The 16,788-nt window shown below is 40.4% G+C and overlaps 1 protein-coding gene across 1 annotated transcript in view; it reads right to left on the reverse strand.

The window, feature by feature from the left end:
* LOC126365967 (NF-X1-type zinc finger protein NFXL1) overlaps window positions 1-16,788 on the reverse strand; it is a 103,524-nt gene that overhangs the window by 73,309 nt on the left and 13,427 nt on the right. The window contains exon 3 of the mRNA XM_050008764.1: window positions 7,818-7,945. Within this exon, the coding sequence (XP_049864721.1) occupies window positions 7,818-7,945 (128 nt within the window). The remainder of the gene's footprint in view (window positions 1-7,817; window positions 7,946-16,788) is intronic.

Below are 16,788 nucleotides of genomic sequence, written 5' to 3' on the forward strand. Positions count from 1 at the left end.
GGACCAAGGAAGACCTTTGCTGGATTTCAAGACATACAGAAAGATCAAATCGATGACCTAATGTGAGGTGGTTGGATGATACAGGGGAACATTCAAGAGTGACATGGATAGCCAAAACCATGACCCATGTAGACATATGGTGGAGGCCTATATCTGGCAATGGATGTTAAATCACTGGGGGTGATGAATCTCAGCTTAGAAAGTCATATTCATAATTTTTACCTTAAGTGGCAGCCAATCAATGTGGAATATGTCAAAGGCAGTATTCATGAAAATTTGGATACAGTAATTTTCTGAGGCGCCTGAAATTATTCAAGATGATACATCAGGGTTTTCTACAATAATGTCAATTTTGTAGCAATGTTGGACACAGATAGTTTGATTATTTCAGGGAAAAGTAATTTAGAAGTAAAGGTAACAACTCACTGAATAGTAGAGGTGTTCAGTCATGTACCTATACAGAAACAAGACTGAAACCTTCAGTAGCTTCCAAACGAATCTTTTTTGTAGCTAGAGTAAGGTTGGATGATGGCTAGGAGGAAAGCACCGTGTGTACAAAATAAGAATGTAGGAGGTAAAGCCATTAGTTGCAAAGGACAAGAACGTGACTCACAGGCACCAGAAGCAGTGAGTTTATGCAACAAATGATGACAGTGATGCGGGGGAGTGGACTGTGAAGGGGTGACAAAACAGAGGACGGGATGACTGTGGGGAAGAAGGTGTGGGTGCAGTGGGTTAGTGGTGACTGAGGCCAGGGTGATTTTGGTACTGAATGCCCTGCTAGAACAACTCCCGTATACATAGTTTGGAAAAACTGGTATTGGAGGGAAGGGTCAAGATGGCACAGGTTATGAAGCACCCCCAAAAATGAAGCATTATGTACTCAGCAACGAGTTCCGCCAGTGGATGGTTGACTCTGCTTTTGGCCATAGTTTGATGGTGGCCATTCATTCCGGTGGTCTGGTGGATCGTGGTGTCACCCACAGAAAATGTGCATAAATTGCAGCAGAGCTGCTTTCACAGGTGGCCTGCCTTTGATGGAAAAGGATAAGCCTAGGACAGGACAAAACCTGGATGTGCTGGGTGGGTGAATTGGACAGGTATTGCAGCTGGACCTTCCACAGTGATATGATCCCCATGCAAGGGCTAGGGAGTGGTATTGTCTTAGGGATAGTCCAGGATATTGATGGTCATTTCCCCCATTGAAGACCCAAAGTGCAAGATCTGTCTGATTCATCAACCCACCACATCCTCCTCCAGCCTCCATCAAGGGCTTATCCTATCACACCCAAGGCACGTCCACCTGTGAAAGCAGCCAGATCATATACCAGCTGTGTTTCCATATCTGCACAGCATTTTATGTGGGCACAAACGCCAACTGTGCAATCAAATGAATGGCCACCACCTGACTGGTCAAAAGCAAAGTTGACCATCCAGTGGCAGAGCAAGATGCTCGGCTCAAAATGATTGCTTTGAATGGCTGCTTCACATCCTATGCAATCTGGATTCTTGCCCCAGCACCAGCCTTTATAAACTATACACAGGGTGGTTACAATTAAACTTTTGCTACTTGAGAGAGGCCCCATGAAAAACAAGTGATTGTAGAACAATGAAAGACTGTGGAAACATTTGTAAGGTCACGCACAAGAGAAAAAACCCCACTGAAATAAACACATTTTAATTCCCACATGAGAGGGTAACATTTGATAATTGTGTTCCATATTTACATTCCAGGTCACAAATGTTGCTCACTGTGATGACCATCTGCATCAATGATAGCACCAGAGATTGCTCTACTGCTGCCCAAAACATCTCAGGTGGAATGTTGGCTATCTCTCTCACTATGCTCGTCTTCAACCTCCAACGTGTGTTAGTCTCCCATTGATAAACACTGTCCTTCAGGTACCGCAACTGTAAGAAATTACAAGGGTTCAAACATGGTGATCTTGTGGGCCATGTAGTTCGGAACAAATGATCAAACAACAGGTCTTCTCCAAATGTGTCATGGAATACCCAAGTGACCTGATGAATAATGTGAGGTGGAGCTCCATCATGTAGCAAAGCTGTTGATTCCGAAGCTCCTCTCTCCTGTAGATTGTGGATCATTATGTTGACAGGGTGCATGTCTGCATGTCCTTGGTCATTGGGGTTTGAGTTCTTCAAAGAAAAATGGAGCAATTATGAACTGTGTCATGAAGCCACACCACACAGGGACCACACAGTGATGCGTTTATTATGCAGGGGAACTTCTCAAATGTTCGTTGGCAGTTAATTTGAACATCTGAACCCCATTCTTCAACTACTGATGTGGAAAGAGGAACTCTCCACATGCCTTTAACCAATTTATATCTAAGAAGAGCAGCAGCACTACTTCTTGATGAGACAGCTTTGCAAGTAAATCCCTGCTCATATTGTACAGACCCATATTGAGTGTCTGCAACTGTAACACAAGCTGATGTTTGTGTTTCAACCCTACATTGCCACACCCATACCAGTGCCTAAAGCAAGTCATGACACTAACACTACTAACACGAATCCTGCAGCATACAGTCTGAACATCATTTGTATAATGTGAAACCATTTGTAATGACAAGTGGAAGAGAAATAATGAAAAAAGCAACACATTTTAATTTCTAAACAAGAGGGTAACATTTGTTAACTGCATACCATGTTTTTTGTCTACACTGGTTCAAGTACTGAAAGTTTAATTGTAACCACCCCGTACATGACAGCTGTTTTTGTAAAATTTGCAACACATCACTGAACACCGTAAACATCTGGCCTCCATCACAGGTAACCTCTGCACCCTTACCTTCTTCCCCAAAGTCTCCTCTTCCACTGTTCCGTCAACCCTTCCCATTCCATTCCCCCATGTCATTGCCATCATGCCTCATACGAACTCACCAGTTCCTGTGCCTGTGTGCCACATTCCTATCCTTGCATCTACAGGCTCTCCCTCCTGCAGTCCTATCTTGCATCCCTGCTCCCATCCTCTGGTGCATCGGCCACCCTTTCACAATCCTCCCCCTTCTCCTCCTGCCCACTTTTCGTCTACATCTCAAATACATGGACCAAAACAAGAAAAAATGTCGAGTGAACATGGCTAAAGTGTGTACCTGTGGAGCTATGATCACTTGCCCATCTTTGCTACTGTGAACCACATCGCATGTATTGAACAAGTGCTCACAGCTCTTAAGGTGCGCATGTTAGAGCCCATGTTTACCAGACATTTTTTCTTGTTTTGGTCCATGTTATCACATCTGAAAGTTGTCTACCCTAAAACCTTACCAACAACAGTACCAGTACATGTATTTCACTGTCAGAGGTATCAGAACGGTTTTCACTTATAACTGTTTCCGGTACAGGGACCCTTAACTCATATTGATACATTCATCCTTCTCCATCAGCCTTGAAAGTTTTATCATCATCACCATGGAACCATCCTGTATATACATACATACATACATACACATGAGTGATGACCAAAAGATATCTTGAAGGTGAAGCTCTGTCTTGGGTAAATCTAAATTTAAGTCAGTGGAAACATATCAAAGTTTCGAAAAAAGTTTTTTATATAAATTTTGGTCAGAAGCTGAACAAGGGAGAATTAAAAGTGAATTTATGAATGGACAAAATTATATGAATAGGAACGGTACATCGGTGTGGAAGTAGTTAAATTTTTAGGACATGTTATATCTGAAAAAGGAATTGCATCTGATAAAGAAAAACTTGATGATATTGCTAATTTTCCTACTCTGCATAACAAAAAACAGCTTAAATCATTTTTTAAATTGACTGGATTTTTTAGAAAATTTTGTAGCAGCTATGCTTTAAATGCTCCATGCTCGTGCGAACATTTGAAGGATGATACCGTTTGGGATTGGAATCAGGAGTGTCAAGATGCTTTCAATGAGATCAAACTACAGTTGTGTCAGAGTCAGATATTGTTCAGACCAGATTTGTCTCTTCCTTTTTGTATTATGATAGACAATAGTGGTGTTGGATTGGGTGCTCATTTATTTCAGGAGGTTGAAGTTGATGGTGTTTTTGAACATAGATCTCTTGCATTTGCTAGCAGAATATTGCAGAAACATGAAAAGACGTACACTTTAACTGAGAAAAAACTTTTGGCTATACATTGGGTGTTCAACAAATTTGAAAATTACTTACTACGTCACAAAGTCATCATCTATACTGATCATAAAGCATTATGTGTGTAATCTGTACCATAACAGAATTACTCATTGGGCGTTATTTTTACAACAGTTTAATTATGAAATCAAATACATTAAGGGCACAGACAATGTAGTCGCTGATGCTTTGTCTAGGCAACCTTTGGGAGGTGAATTATCTAAAAACTCTGGAGAAGGAGAAAAAGAATTTAAAATTATGTACTTGAAAGGTGTACAAGAGGAAAAAGAGATTTTGAAAATTTGCAGACATCTGTAGGTATCAAAATCATGATCAAAACTAGAAGTTGGTTAAGAGCATGCTGGTGTTGGCCGGAACAATGTATTGATACTTTAATTACTTATACATATGAGAGTTTTTGTCATTGTGGATCAACCAAATGCACACAAAAGAGTCAAGAAAACATCTGTTTTTGTAACATAGGAAGAGGAGTCAAGAAGAAGATTGCCAGCTATGACAGATGCCAAAGAGTGAAGGTAAGTAACCAAACAAGTAGGAGCCAAATACAAAATATATTACCTAATAGTAACCTAGATCTCGTGCCTGTTGATGTTTATGGAGCCTTACGTAAGTCTAAGAATGGATTTTGTTATGTTTTTGTGGTGGTTGACGTATTTTCGAAGTTCATAAAGCTGTTACCTCTTAAAAAAGGTACCAGTAAAGAAATTATCTCTGTAAGTTTGTAAACACACATTTTCATCAGGTGGGTAACCTAAAACAATTTTATCTGACAATGGTTCTCAGTTTACATCACAAGCTTGGAAAGATTTTGTTTACCGTGCAAAAATAAGGCCTATCTAACCTCAGTGTACCATCCTTTGAGTAACCCTGCAGCAAGATATATGAGAGAGATTGGAAGACTGTTTAGAACATATTGTAGTAAGAATTGTACCAGTTGGATTGAATATGTCAGTGATTTTGAGAATACTATGAACAGCTTACAACATTCTTCACCAGGTTTTTCATCATCTGAAATCATTGTTCCATAAAAACACGGGAGAACTGCCGGATATCAGTAATGTCCTGCCATGATATTTCGGCGCAGTCTTCTGGCCATCTTCAAGTGAGTACCACTGATGGCCAGAAGACTCTGCACCTAAATATCGTGGCAGGACGTTACTGATATCCGACCGTGCCCCGTGTTTTTATGGAACAATCAGTATGGTGGGAAAGTTTTAAACATCACATCTGAAATCATGTTTAATCGCACACCAGCTAATTTTATTTCTGAAAATACTGAGTTTCCACCATGTAAAATTATGTCATCACAAGAGAGGGAAAAGTGTGTTAGGGAGATTATGAAAATAAACGGGGATAGGAGAAAGCAGAGACATGATGGTAAAGGTAGATTTTCTAGTCTGAAATGGGAGATCTATGTTGGTGAAAGCCAAAGAGAAGTTTAAAGTGTTGACATCTGAGGTACAGAAATTTTTCAATGTTTACATTGGACCATTTCCAAATCCTCATAAACACAGACTTGGGTGTCAAGAAAGTTTGTAAACTTTTTGGAATATTGTTAGTAACAGAATGTAAGCAATGATGGGCACGCCTCTGATGGAATCAGTGTGTCTCACTAATAATCTAATTTTTCGTGTGATAGAAGTGAAAATGCTAAAGTCGGCGTGATTTAGAAGAATGGGATAAAATAAAAGATAATCATAGCAACAGGCAAATCTTCATTAGTGATTTCAGTTGAACAAGAACCCACAACGTTATAAAAACCACAGCCTCAAGAATGTACTCCTAAACACAACAAGAATTAGAGCCAACAAGAAGAAGAGAAAGTCAAGATAAGTAAAAAGTTCTTCTTTTGTATGCCTTACACCTCTTGAAGCTTTTAAAAATAATGAAGAGACTACGAGAATTTTAATATTGAAGTGTGTGAGGGTAAGATAACACGCTGTAAGCTGAAGAATATGTGTACCGACAGGCTGTTCCCCAGTTTGCATCTGATACGCCCAACATCACTGGCTTTTGAAGAATCATGCATTGCTGGTAACGTTCTTTTAAAAGCACGGTGACTGTGTGCCAGTACCCCTGTAGAAGTTCCAGACACTCAAGGCTATGAAAAATGGCACTGGTCTCATGTCTGTTAAAGGTCTGGAGAAAAGACTGCAAAATTTGAAAAGACAGGTTCTTTTGAAGTGCAATGTGGCACAGGAAGGAAAGCAGTTGATCTGACATCTGTCCAATATGAGGCCACAGCATTGCAGGGGGGGTCGAGCTGTGGCGAACAAACATACAGTGCAAGTGGAACTGCCCAAACATTGGACATGCCTGCGAGCATGTTGCATAAAATCCTACAAGACATTATGCACTGCTATCCATACAAAATCACACAAATACGAGCTGCACCCCCCCCCCCCCCCCCCCTCGAAGTACTAGCAAGAATTTCTTGCTCACTTTGAAGTGGAAAATGAATGGCCATGAAACATCTTGTGGACAGACAAGGCTGATTTCCATCCCCAAGGACATGTGAATACACAGAATTTCAGAATATGGATAATGAAAAACTGGCACACACATCAACCGGTATCCCTCCATTCTGTGAAGGTGACTGTGTGGTCCTTGTTGACAACACCATTTATCATAAGGCTGCATTTTTTGAGGAGATTAGTCCTGCGGGTCATGTTACCTGTACCATCACTGGTAAATGGCATGGGAGTCTTTTGTGCACCAACGTCATTCCAACCCTTCAGCAATTTGGATGTGAGGATAGGATCACTTTTATGCAAGATGGTGCTCCTCCACACATTGCATAGCCAGTGAAGAAGCTGCTGCAGATGCATTTCAGAAATGCTAGACTTATCAGTCACCATTTCCCTATGCCCTGGCCATCCAGATCAACTGATGTGTTCAGCACTCCAATTATGAATGTAACTGAATTGAAGGCCCATACGCACAATGCATTCTGAATGTGACCCCAGGACACATTGATCTGTTGTGGAACATGCTGTTTCTCCATTTCAACTTGTGGCAGAAAATGGTGGACAGCATACTGAATGTGTCTTGTGCCTGTCTCATGACAATTAGAAACTGGCATCCTTTGGCTTTTTATGCAGTATTTGGTGTCATGATAGTAAAAACTTGATTTTTCCTGTCTGATTTGGTACAACTTTGCCTTGGTGGAGGGGATTATCTAACTAACAGTGCCACAACTGTCTACAGCTGAACATGTGCAGTCAGGCACACTGAACAGTATGTATGGTGTATTGTGCAACTCAAACCATAGAAGCCATATTGCGATTCATCTTGTCATTTGTAGCCAACCCCATTTACGGTAAGAAGAGTAAATCCTCCCCCCTCCCCTCACACTCGTTAAAAAGGCAGACGCATCTCACTTTTACAACCACACAGTCTGTGTACAGGAAGAGAGGTAATACAGGAGACTTAAAAGGAGGACAAAAAAATCTGTGTGTTCTCATCTGTATTCCAGGAAAAGGAAAAGCTGGTTCTGCAAATTGCATTTCAATTTTTTGATTTTATGTTACATATAACTGAATGACACTGGTGCAAATTTGTAAATGGTGATGCAGATAGGGAGATTACTTCTAATTAACTATGCTTAAAGTAAATTCAGTGGGTAATTAGTAACAATTTAAGACAACTATCAATGAATTGCATACCAGGTGAATTCGTATTTCAAGTGGCGAGTGTCTTCTTCTGCTTGTTTCTGATGCATGATACTGTCTTTTGCCCACCGCTGGATGCAAATTAAGTGGAAGAAACAATAACATTTTATGCAGCTCCATATCTGTAAAAGAAATTAAAAAATATTGCCACATGCCTCCTCTCATTATATGTTCTTCACACAAAGTGCATAGTGACTATAAGAACAAAGCAGTAGTTCTGAAACGATTATGGAGTATGGTACTCAAAGAACCATTTTACTTAAAAAAGTAAGAAAAAATTATTTCTTTGTTTATTGGAAATATCTTCTCTTTCTGTAAAAGGGCCAGCACTATTATTGGGAGAAAAAATGAATATATTTATATTTTTTTTTCCAGGCAAATAGGATTTCTGGGCAGAACTTCTCTCTAGGAAGCAAAATTTCAAGTACATGTGCGCGTGCGTGTATGTGTGTACATGTTTATCCATATGAGTACCTTCTATCCACAGAAGCACACATTTTGTTTGTTTCTATTTACCTCTTTGCTTAAACAAGAACTACAGTTTAAATGCAAAGCACACATCTGACTTTTATGTTCTACTCTATGGTTTAGCAATATTATGAAAAGGATAGTTGCTACTCATCATATAGTTGAGATCCAGAGTCGCCTATCTGCGACTCAGTATCTCCACTATATGTACGGAATCAACTGTCCTTTTATGATATTGTTACATTCCATCCTGGATTTCCCATTGTTTGTCCATGGTTTAGCATTGTATAAGAAGTGTACTAAGAAAATTGAGTAATACACATACATTCATGTCACATTTTCAGATGTACTGCCTCTAAACTCAAGATATCTATTCATGAATACCAATTATCAAATAATTTTTCCAGATGTCTTCAGCGAACTGAAAACTTCCACTGTTCCATACCAAAGCTTTTTATCCTAAAAAAAAGTCTTATTTTTAGTTATCAGTCCTTACAGAAATGAAGCACTGTAAAATAATGGCAAAATTGTGGCTATAACAAGCCAGCATGCAAACTCTACTGCCTACAACATTAAATAATACAATCAAATTCAGACCAAAGTGCTCAAATGTTGTGATGAAGAGAATTGTTTGTTATATCACACACTTGAGTAAAGGATTACAATGTCTCAACAGCAGAGGCAGCATTGTTCCACATACCACTTCAAATGATAGTTCCTTGAAGGACAAACTACACTCATGCAACAAACACGCTACAGCTCCGAAAGGAATGGTCCCATATATATACAACAGCATCAGTGGTCATGTAGATTATTAAAGTTGAAAGGTTTTGTTGTGAGTGTAGAATGATCACCTCATCATATGAGTGTTGTCACAACAAGATCATGTCAGGCCTGATAGGATATATAATGGGCATACACTTCATCACACAGCAACATAACCTGTTCATGTCTCTACCTGCCCATTGAACACAAGCAACAGACAATGTCTCATTTCATCTCAAATCACTGGTTGAAGACTACCAGAAGTCAATCTACAGAACTATCATACAATGAGTAGGCACTTTTAACTTCGCTTCACTCGTGGCTATATTTGCAGTGATGCAATGTATGGGAAGCATGAATTGCTGAGGGTGGCAATGCTTCATTTAGAATGATTAATTTCAGTTCCCCACTATCTCGGATAACTATCATCTTCAATTAAAGCTGCGTCAAAGGAAGAGGATGTATTCCACCAAAGTTTTGGAGACACACGCCAGTGTTATCTCTAGTAGGTGCAGATTCAAGGGACGTGGTCATGGGGGTAATATACAAACCCTCTCTCCCCCAAGGTCTTTTCACTACCAAGTCTTTACCTTTTTACACAGGTTGATTTCCACGTGTTAGATAGCTTTTGGATAATAAAATTCCACAGAAACTAAATCAAAAATGGCAAAAAAATTCTACAGAACTGGAGACTACATTTGATACAAGATACTTTTCAGTTGCTTGTCTATGGCTTGGCTGTGTGGTTGCAGAACATACTGCAGGTAGAAAATGGTATCCATTCACCCGCTGATTGTATCTGCTGCAGAAAACAACAAATTCAAAATATTTTGAGACTCAGAGACTCCAGGTAGAACCAGCAAACCACAGGAAGCTGAGTAAAGCAGACAGATGTGGAAGACCCACCACTTGGCAGGAATAGAGGCAGAAGGGGGGTGGGGGGTTCCACCCACTTAACACGTTCACATAGTCGTCGTCTGCAGACCTCTGTTCACAATTGTATTAGTAAGTGAGACACTAATAACAGTGATTGCACACATCGATTACACAGGATATCCCAGGAGGAATGGTCAATACTCTAGGATGACAGAATCAGTCATTGAAAATGCATACCTTAAGAGGTATGAGCAGTTAATCTGCAATACTGTGAAACAAAACTCTTCTACTGCAAGTGCTTCGCTTTCCATATTTCCAGAAGGGGTAATATGGACTAAAACAAGGAAAAAAGGTAAAACAAACATGGACTCCAAAGTGCATACATTAAGAGCTATGAGAACTTGTTGATCTTCACTATTATGGAACACATCTCTTCCACTGAACAAGTGCTCATAGTTCTTAAGGTGTGCATTTTGAAGCCATTGTTTACTAGACTTTTTTGGCTTCAAATGATTGTTTCTATCATATCCCTGAAGACTGGCCATTCCTTCTGGAATACCATTTATATTGTGTAAATTATTATATAAAAGTTGTTAGACATTCATGGTACTACAGTTCTTAAATCAACTGCACAACAATGAACTGTTTTAAATTTTCAGACAAATACTTTTAAAATTGTGTATTTTTCTGAAGTGCAATTGCTTGCAAGTCATGCTTCAGTGATGTGCTAAACACTAATGTAAACAAAGTACACTGTCTGACAAAGTGAAGCACCCACAATTATAGGAGAAAATGAAATGAAATGTCACAGGTAACAGGATATATGATGTTATTTTTGTGATTACAAAATCGACTCAAGTTTACAATGAACTTGGCAGTATTATCCCACTTACCAGTACAACACTCTACCCCCGCTGGTGTGGATGCATGCACTGATTTGGTTGGAAATTGTGTCAGATTCATCACATCCTCTCCCGAGACATAATTGGCCCACAACTGTTGTACCTTGACCTTGATATCTTAGATATTGACACTGGGACAAAATTGGCACCCGAGCTGGTCCCTATCAGGGACAGATATGGGGATCTAGCTGGCCATGGGAGTACCTAAACATCATACACGCAGTTCATAGACAAACATGCCATGTGTGGAGGAGCAGTGCACTTTGAGAAATGGCATGACAATACCGTGGAATGAGAGGTAACACATGAGGACACAGGATGTCCATAACATTCTGTTGTGTTGTTAGTCCCTCAATCACTACCAACCATGACCTGAAGTCATATCCGAGGGCTCCCCAAATATGACGCCATGTGTAACACCACTGTGCCCTCTCTGAAGGAAGAATGGGATGACTCCCTAGGTTACTGCCATACTGGCTGCCTGGGGTAGCGCAGAACCACAATTCATCGGTGACACCATTTATCAGCACCAGTCCTTGCTCCCCGATAACAGCACCACTCCAAATGCAGCTATTTGTGTTGTAGTGTTAACAGCAGCTTATGCAGAGGGCGATCCCTAGTCTGGCTGTTGCTACTCTCCAGTAAATGGTATAGGATGACACAGAATTTGCAAGAGTCCATTATTTTGGATGACAGGCACAGATGTGAACACGATACAATGTGCTTTATGTACAATATGGTGATGTCTCCCATTTGGTGGTCAGACTTGCTCAAACAGAAACATAATGACGAGTATGCCTGCCCTCATATTACCATGCAGTCCAAAATAGAGTAACTGTCACATCTGAATTCGCCACAAATCTGTATACTGCACTATTCAACTTGCAGGCCAAATGGAGACTCAAAATAGGCCCCTTTCAAACTCTACTGAGTGCTGATAACGCTATCTCACATGACCACTCAGTATCTCTTATGTCTTTCACAGTGATCACTCAACATCTGACACTGTTTAAGCCTTGTCTACACCCTACCAGGCCTGGCAAGAACACTAAACATGGGCAATACTATTGTAATCTGGTGGCCATTCTGTGCTTCGTAGAGAATTGCAACTCTCATTTACATACCCACTGATGGTGTGTATGTTTACAAAAGGAGATTAAATCCGACCATGTTTCTGGGTGCTTCACTTTTTTTAAATCACAAATTGTACTATCATTATAGTAAAATATTTTACTATTATTATTAGTTCTGGGTCTCTGTTGGGATTTAAATATCTCCTCCAGAAGGACGTTCCTAAATTTGCATCCAACCTCCAGTGTCATGGCACGAGGATGTATCTAATATTACTTCAGGTACCGATTCAGGGAACTCCGTCGGCACAATAGTGTAATGCCAACACCTTCCCAAATTGGTTTCACAACCTGAGGCCAGGTGTTTTGGCAGGATGCTTAACACATTCTTCTTCTATAGTAGAAAAGGTGCTTAGCTGGTATGACGAAACGCTCTGATCCAGCACTGAAGCAAGCACGGTTATCTCAACACATGTTGTCTCGACTCATACACGACGGAAGTAGAGCTGTTTTGTATGCAAGATAAAATGTTGGGCATTCAGACCTAGCAGTATCTGTCATTGATCACTGCCTACATTAAGAAGTACTCCAAGCTGGCTGGTGACCTGATGTGGGTAATCCAGTCTTCATTACACCTAGTTACTACCTCGGGTAGTTGCTGGTCTATGGACCATGCCTAGACTCGTGATGCTGCTGGGAGCTGAACAGGTGCCTTCCAAATTGAGTCTACTGCTGGCTGGCATCAACCAACTCCAGGGTGCCTCCAAGTGATCCTTGGTTCACAGTCTGCAGTAGTGCAGAGACTAACTGCATCTGATTTGTGCAGAGGTGCCACTTGACCTGCACGCACACACTCTGCTGGTGTAGACTTGCAAACATGGGCTACTGACAATGCATTTATCACCAAGATCCTGGGATCAGGGCACATGCGCCTTATTTCTACATTGCCACTTGGTGGCATTGGCTGTGCACATCAGCACTTGATACTGTTGGTAGCGCAACCACTGCTGGGCCAGCTGTGCTGCATCTGCATCTAACATAATGTCACTGGGACATGGTTACCACACAAGGCCACTGTGCTGCAGGGCCTCGCTGAGCAAAGCTACTATAGCCATCACCACACAAACCATTTTTTAGTGCTGTGGCTAACATTGCCAAGCAGAGTCATAAAATGCCATTGGGATGCTGTTTACATCAGCTGTATGAAGGCTTCTGAATAAATCATGTTGTTGTTATCACTGCATTTATAATTCCACAGCAGCCAAGGAACTGGTTCTTCATATGTGCTGCCCAGCCAACCATCCTACACATTACTGTGACCTATTCTGGGGTGAATAATGCTTGAATCATCCTGCCCCATAGTAACTGGTATCAGAAGGGATCAGTGGATTTGGGGGACATTGTGAACCAATGTATGACATCATCAGCACTTTGGGGTGCGTACAAACGCACTGTGTTGCTATGACTGTCGACCTTTGAATAATGTGCAATGGCGAGTAAGTTAGGTTGGAGGACTGGGTATATGGTGAAATTTATGAAGATTAATGAGGGCATAGACATATATGAGGGGGAATCATTGGGAAGATTAAGCCAGCAGGCATCTGGTCAGGTGCAAGCAATGTAATTTACAAGGTCTTAGTGCCTCCTGTATGCACTCATAGCCTTAACATTCTTTACATGTTGAAGATATGGGTAATAAGCCACACAACGTGACGAGTGCGCATGGTTAGCAGTTAAGTGGAAAAATTAAATTAGTGCTAAAATTAGGTATCCTTGTGTATTAGGTAAAGGGTTTATAACGAGTGAATCAAAGGTATTGACGATTACCACTCAGGAAGCAGTTCAGTCTTTTCTTTACTCGATCAGGTAGCCAAATTGAAAGACTTGCGTAAGCAGGTGGATGCAGAGGGGAAAAAAGCAGGATCTCTTCTATTCTGTCTGCACCTGTTCTAGATGCAGCTACCACTAGCCTAGTTAATCATTTTTCAAACAATGCAGGGGAGGATGTAGTGGCATTTGTTGATAACCTGCTGCAAAGCTGGGCTATAGAACAGACAAGCAGTTGTTGCAAATCGCCAAATTACGTGTAACGGAGGAAGGACTGAGAAACGCTCAGTCACTTGATGTGCTGGGAAGAGGTTGAGTACAGCAGTATAGAAGACAGAACGGCTGTAGATACTACTAACATACCACAGTTTAAGAGATGTGGGAAAGTCTGACATTAAGAACAGGACTATATGCGAAGTAAGAGTCATAACAGGAATGGATGAAATAGAAATAAACAACCATTAAACGACATTGGGAGCCCCAGGTTCATTGAGTGGCATTCCCAGTAAATTTTAATGCTACAGAAACCTATGCAAAGGTGGAATGATGTTTTATTGGTATAGTGGACAGTTCAGAACACAAGTTTTTATTAGACACAGGTGCACATGTGTGTGGTAAGTCTGGGCCTCATGGAAATGAGGTGGTTAAACCTTCCACAGTACAGATTATGTAGAGTTCATGGTAATGATGTGCATTCACTGTCTTCAGTGAACATAAGTTTTCAGGTGAAGCAAAAAATTCTTGGAAAATTCTAAGTTTTGCAGTGTATAGCTGACGGTTACTGTGGGCTCCTAGGGTTGGAGTTCATTTATAAGTATCATGCTAAAATTGGCCTTGGACAATGCATGGTAGAACTTGGGGCACACCATTACATCAGGAGAAAACATTTGTCAGGAACACAATGCCACAAGGTTTGTCTCTTGTGGAGGACAAACCGAATAAGCTGCTTGCAAATGCACCAAGGATCAATTCATATGATCACGTATCACGAAGTGCAGGGAAACTGCTGTCGGTGCTTGTGGGAGAAGTAAATACATTGTGTGGTTGAGACACTGGGAGAAAATGGAGATTTAAGTAAAGTGTGGCGTTTTGTGCACAGGAGTACTGTACACATACAGGAAATAGACACTGAGTGAGTAATGCCCATCAATCTTGATAATTTTGGGATAAAATACATGGGTCTGCCCAAGTATTTTCCACTATAGACATATGGAGTGGCTATCACTAGCGAGAAGTAGCATCAGAGGACAGGCCAAAAGCTGTGTTGAATGTTTCTTGGGGGTCACTACCTATACCAGTGTATGTTCTAATTGAAGAATGCACCAGCCACATATCAACATTTGGTGGAAGGAGTATTGAGGGGATTATAACCAAAATAATCTGTGGTGTATCTAGACAATATCACTGTGTTTGTCAAAGGTATGGAAGAGTATGAGCAACAGTTGAGGGAGGTTAAGGGATTACACACAGCAAATCTTCCTTTTAGTGTAGAGGAGTGTCATTTTGTACAGTAAGAAGTAAATTATTTGGGGCATGTAATGAGCCAAGATGGGATATGCACAGATCTGAGATTGATGTATGATGTAGAGTTGTGTAACACCTCAGACAGACAAAGAATTGTAGTCATTTTTCGGTTCAGCAAATTATTATAGGAAATTTGCCCTGGGGTTTATTAGTTCTCTTTCTCTTATTAAAGAAGGGTTGAAAGTTTCACTGGACATCAAAATTCTAGAGTGCATTTGGAATTTGAAAAATTGAAGAAACTGTTGACAAATAGACCAGTATTGGTCTATCTAGATCATGAAAAGGAGTTTGTGTTATTGTGTGATGCTAGTAACCGTGCAGTGGGCTGTGTTCTAAATCAGGAAGTAAGGGGCATCCAGTCACTTATGAGTCTCAACAATTACACAAAGCAGAGAGAAACTATTCCAAGACAGAAAAGGAGATGCTGAACCTCATATGGGGCATACCATACTTCTACTGCTATTGTGTGGGACAATATTTAAAGTGACAATAGATCATGTGGCACTTTAAGTGGCTTTTGGCATTAACCCCACAGATAGTATTGTTTTCTTCCATTGTTGTTTTATAGTTGTTAGCCCCTACATATTCCTTCATTACTTCTTTAGTTAATGTAGTACTAAGTTGTGTTGTCATACATCCAAATGAGCAGCAGTAATATAAAATAAACAACAATCTAGGCGAGAAAAAAATTGCAATTTGCCCCACATTCGGAGCTAGCAGCACAATCTCACAATTAGGCCATTATTTATACAATAACTAGTAATCAGATAATTAGTTGGCAGGGATCTGATGCAACCACACTGTTTAACCCTTGGAATGGGTCATTACTGTGGGTAACAACTGTATGAGGCAACCGGGTGTTATAATGAAAGGTTTATTTTAGTACTGTTTAATTAAACAATGCTTTAGCTAATAAACTATAAGTTTATTTTATTATTGTTTAATTAAGATTAAACTGTGATTCTGCTCATACATGTTTACCTTGGTAACATAATGACAACTATTCTTAACATGTGTACAAACTGCGGTGCACACCTACTTGTGTTATAAAAAACAGCGTGCCTGCTTAAGAGTAAAAGAATTTGACTAGTTGCCTTACACAATGGGCAGTGAAGTTAAGTAAATTTGATTTCAAAGTAGTCCGTTAGCCTAGTAAAAGACATGGCAATGTGGATAGTCTCAGCAGAACAAATGGTGTATTACAGACAGAAGGTCATACTATTGCAGAGTGGCACAGAGCACAAGCTGCTGACGAGGACAGCAAAATATTTGCAACACAACCACAGTTTGTCGTATACAACACTGTATTAAGCAGAATGACAAACCCTGGGGCTTGTGTTTTGGTTTCTGTGAGAAGTAGCATGGAAGAAAGCAGAATAAGTATGGAAGAAAGCGCATGATCATGCAATATCTGGTCTTGGAGGACATAGAACCACAAAGCAAAGTGTAGCCAAGTATTACTTGTGGCTGATGCGTAGACAAGATATAGAGCAGCATATAAAAAACCGTGTGCCATGCACACAGTGAGTGGAG

Source organism: Schistocerca gregaria, chromosome 4 (genome assembly GCF_023897955.1).
Source record: "Schistocerca gregaria isolate iqSchGreg1 chromosome 4, iqSchGreg1.2, whole genome shotgun sequence".
Lineage (NCBI taxonomy): Eukaryota > Metazoa > Arthropoda > Insecta > Orthoptera > Acrididae > Schistocerca > Schistocerca gregaria.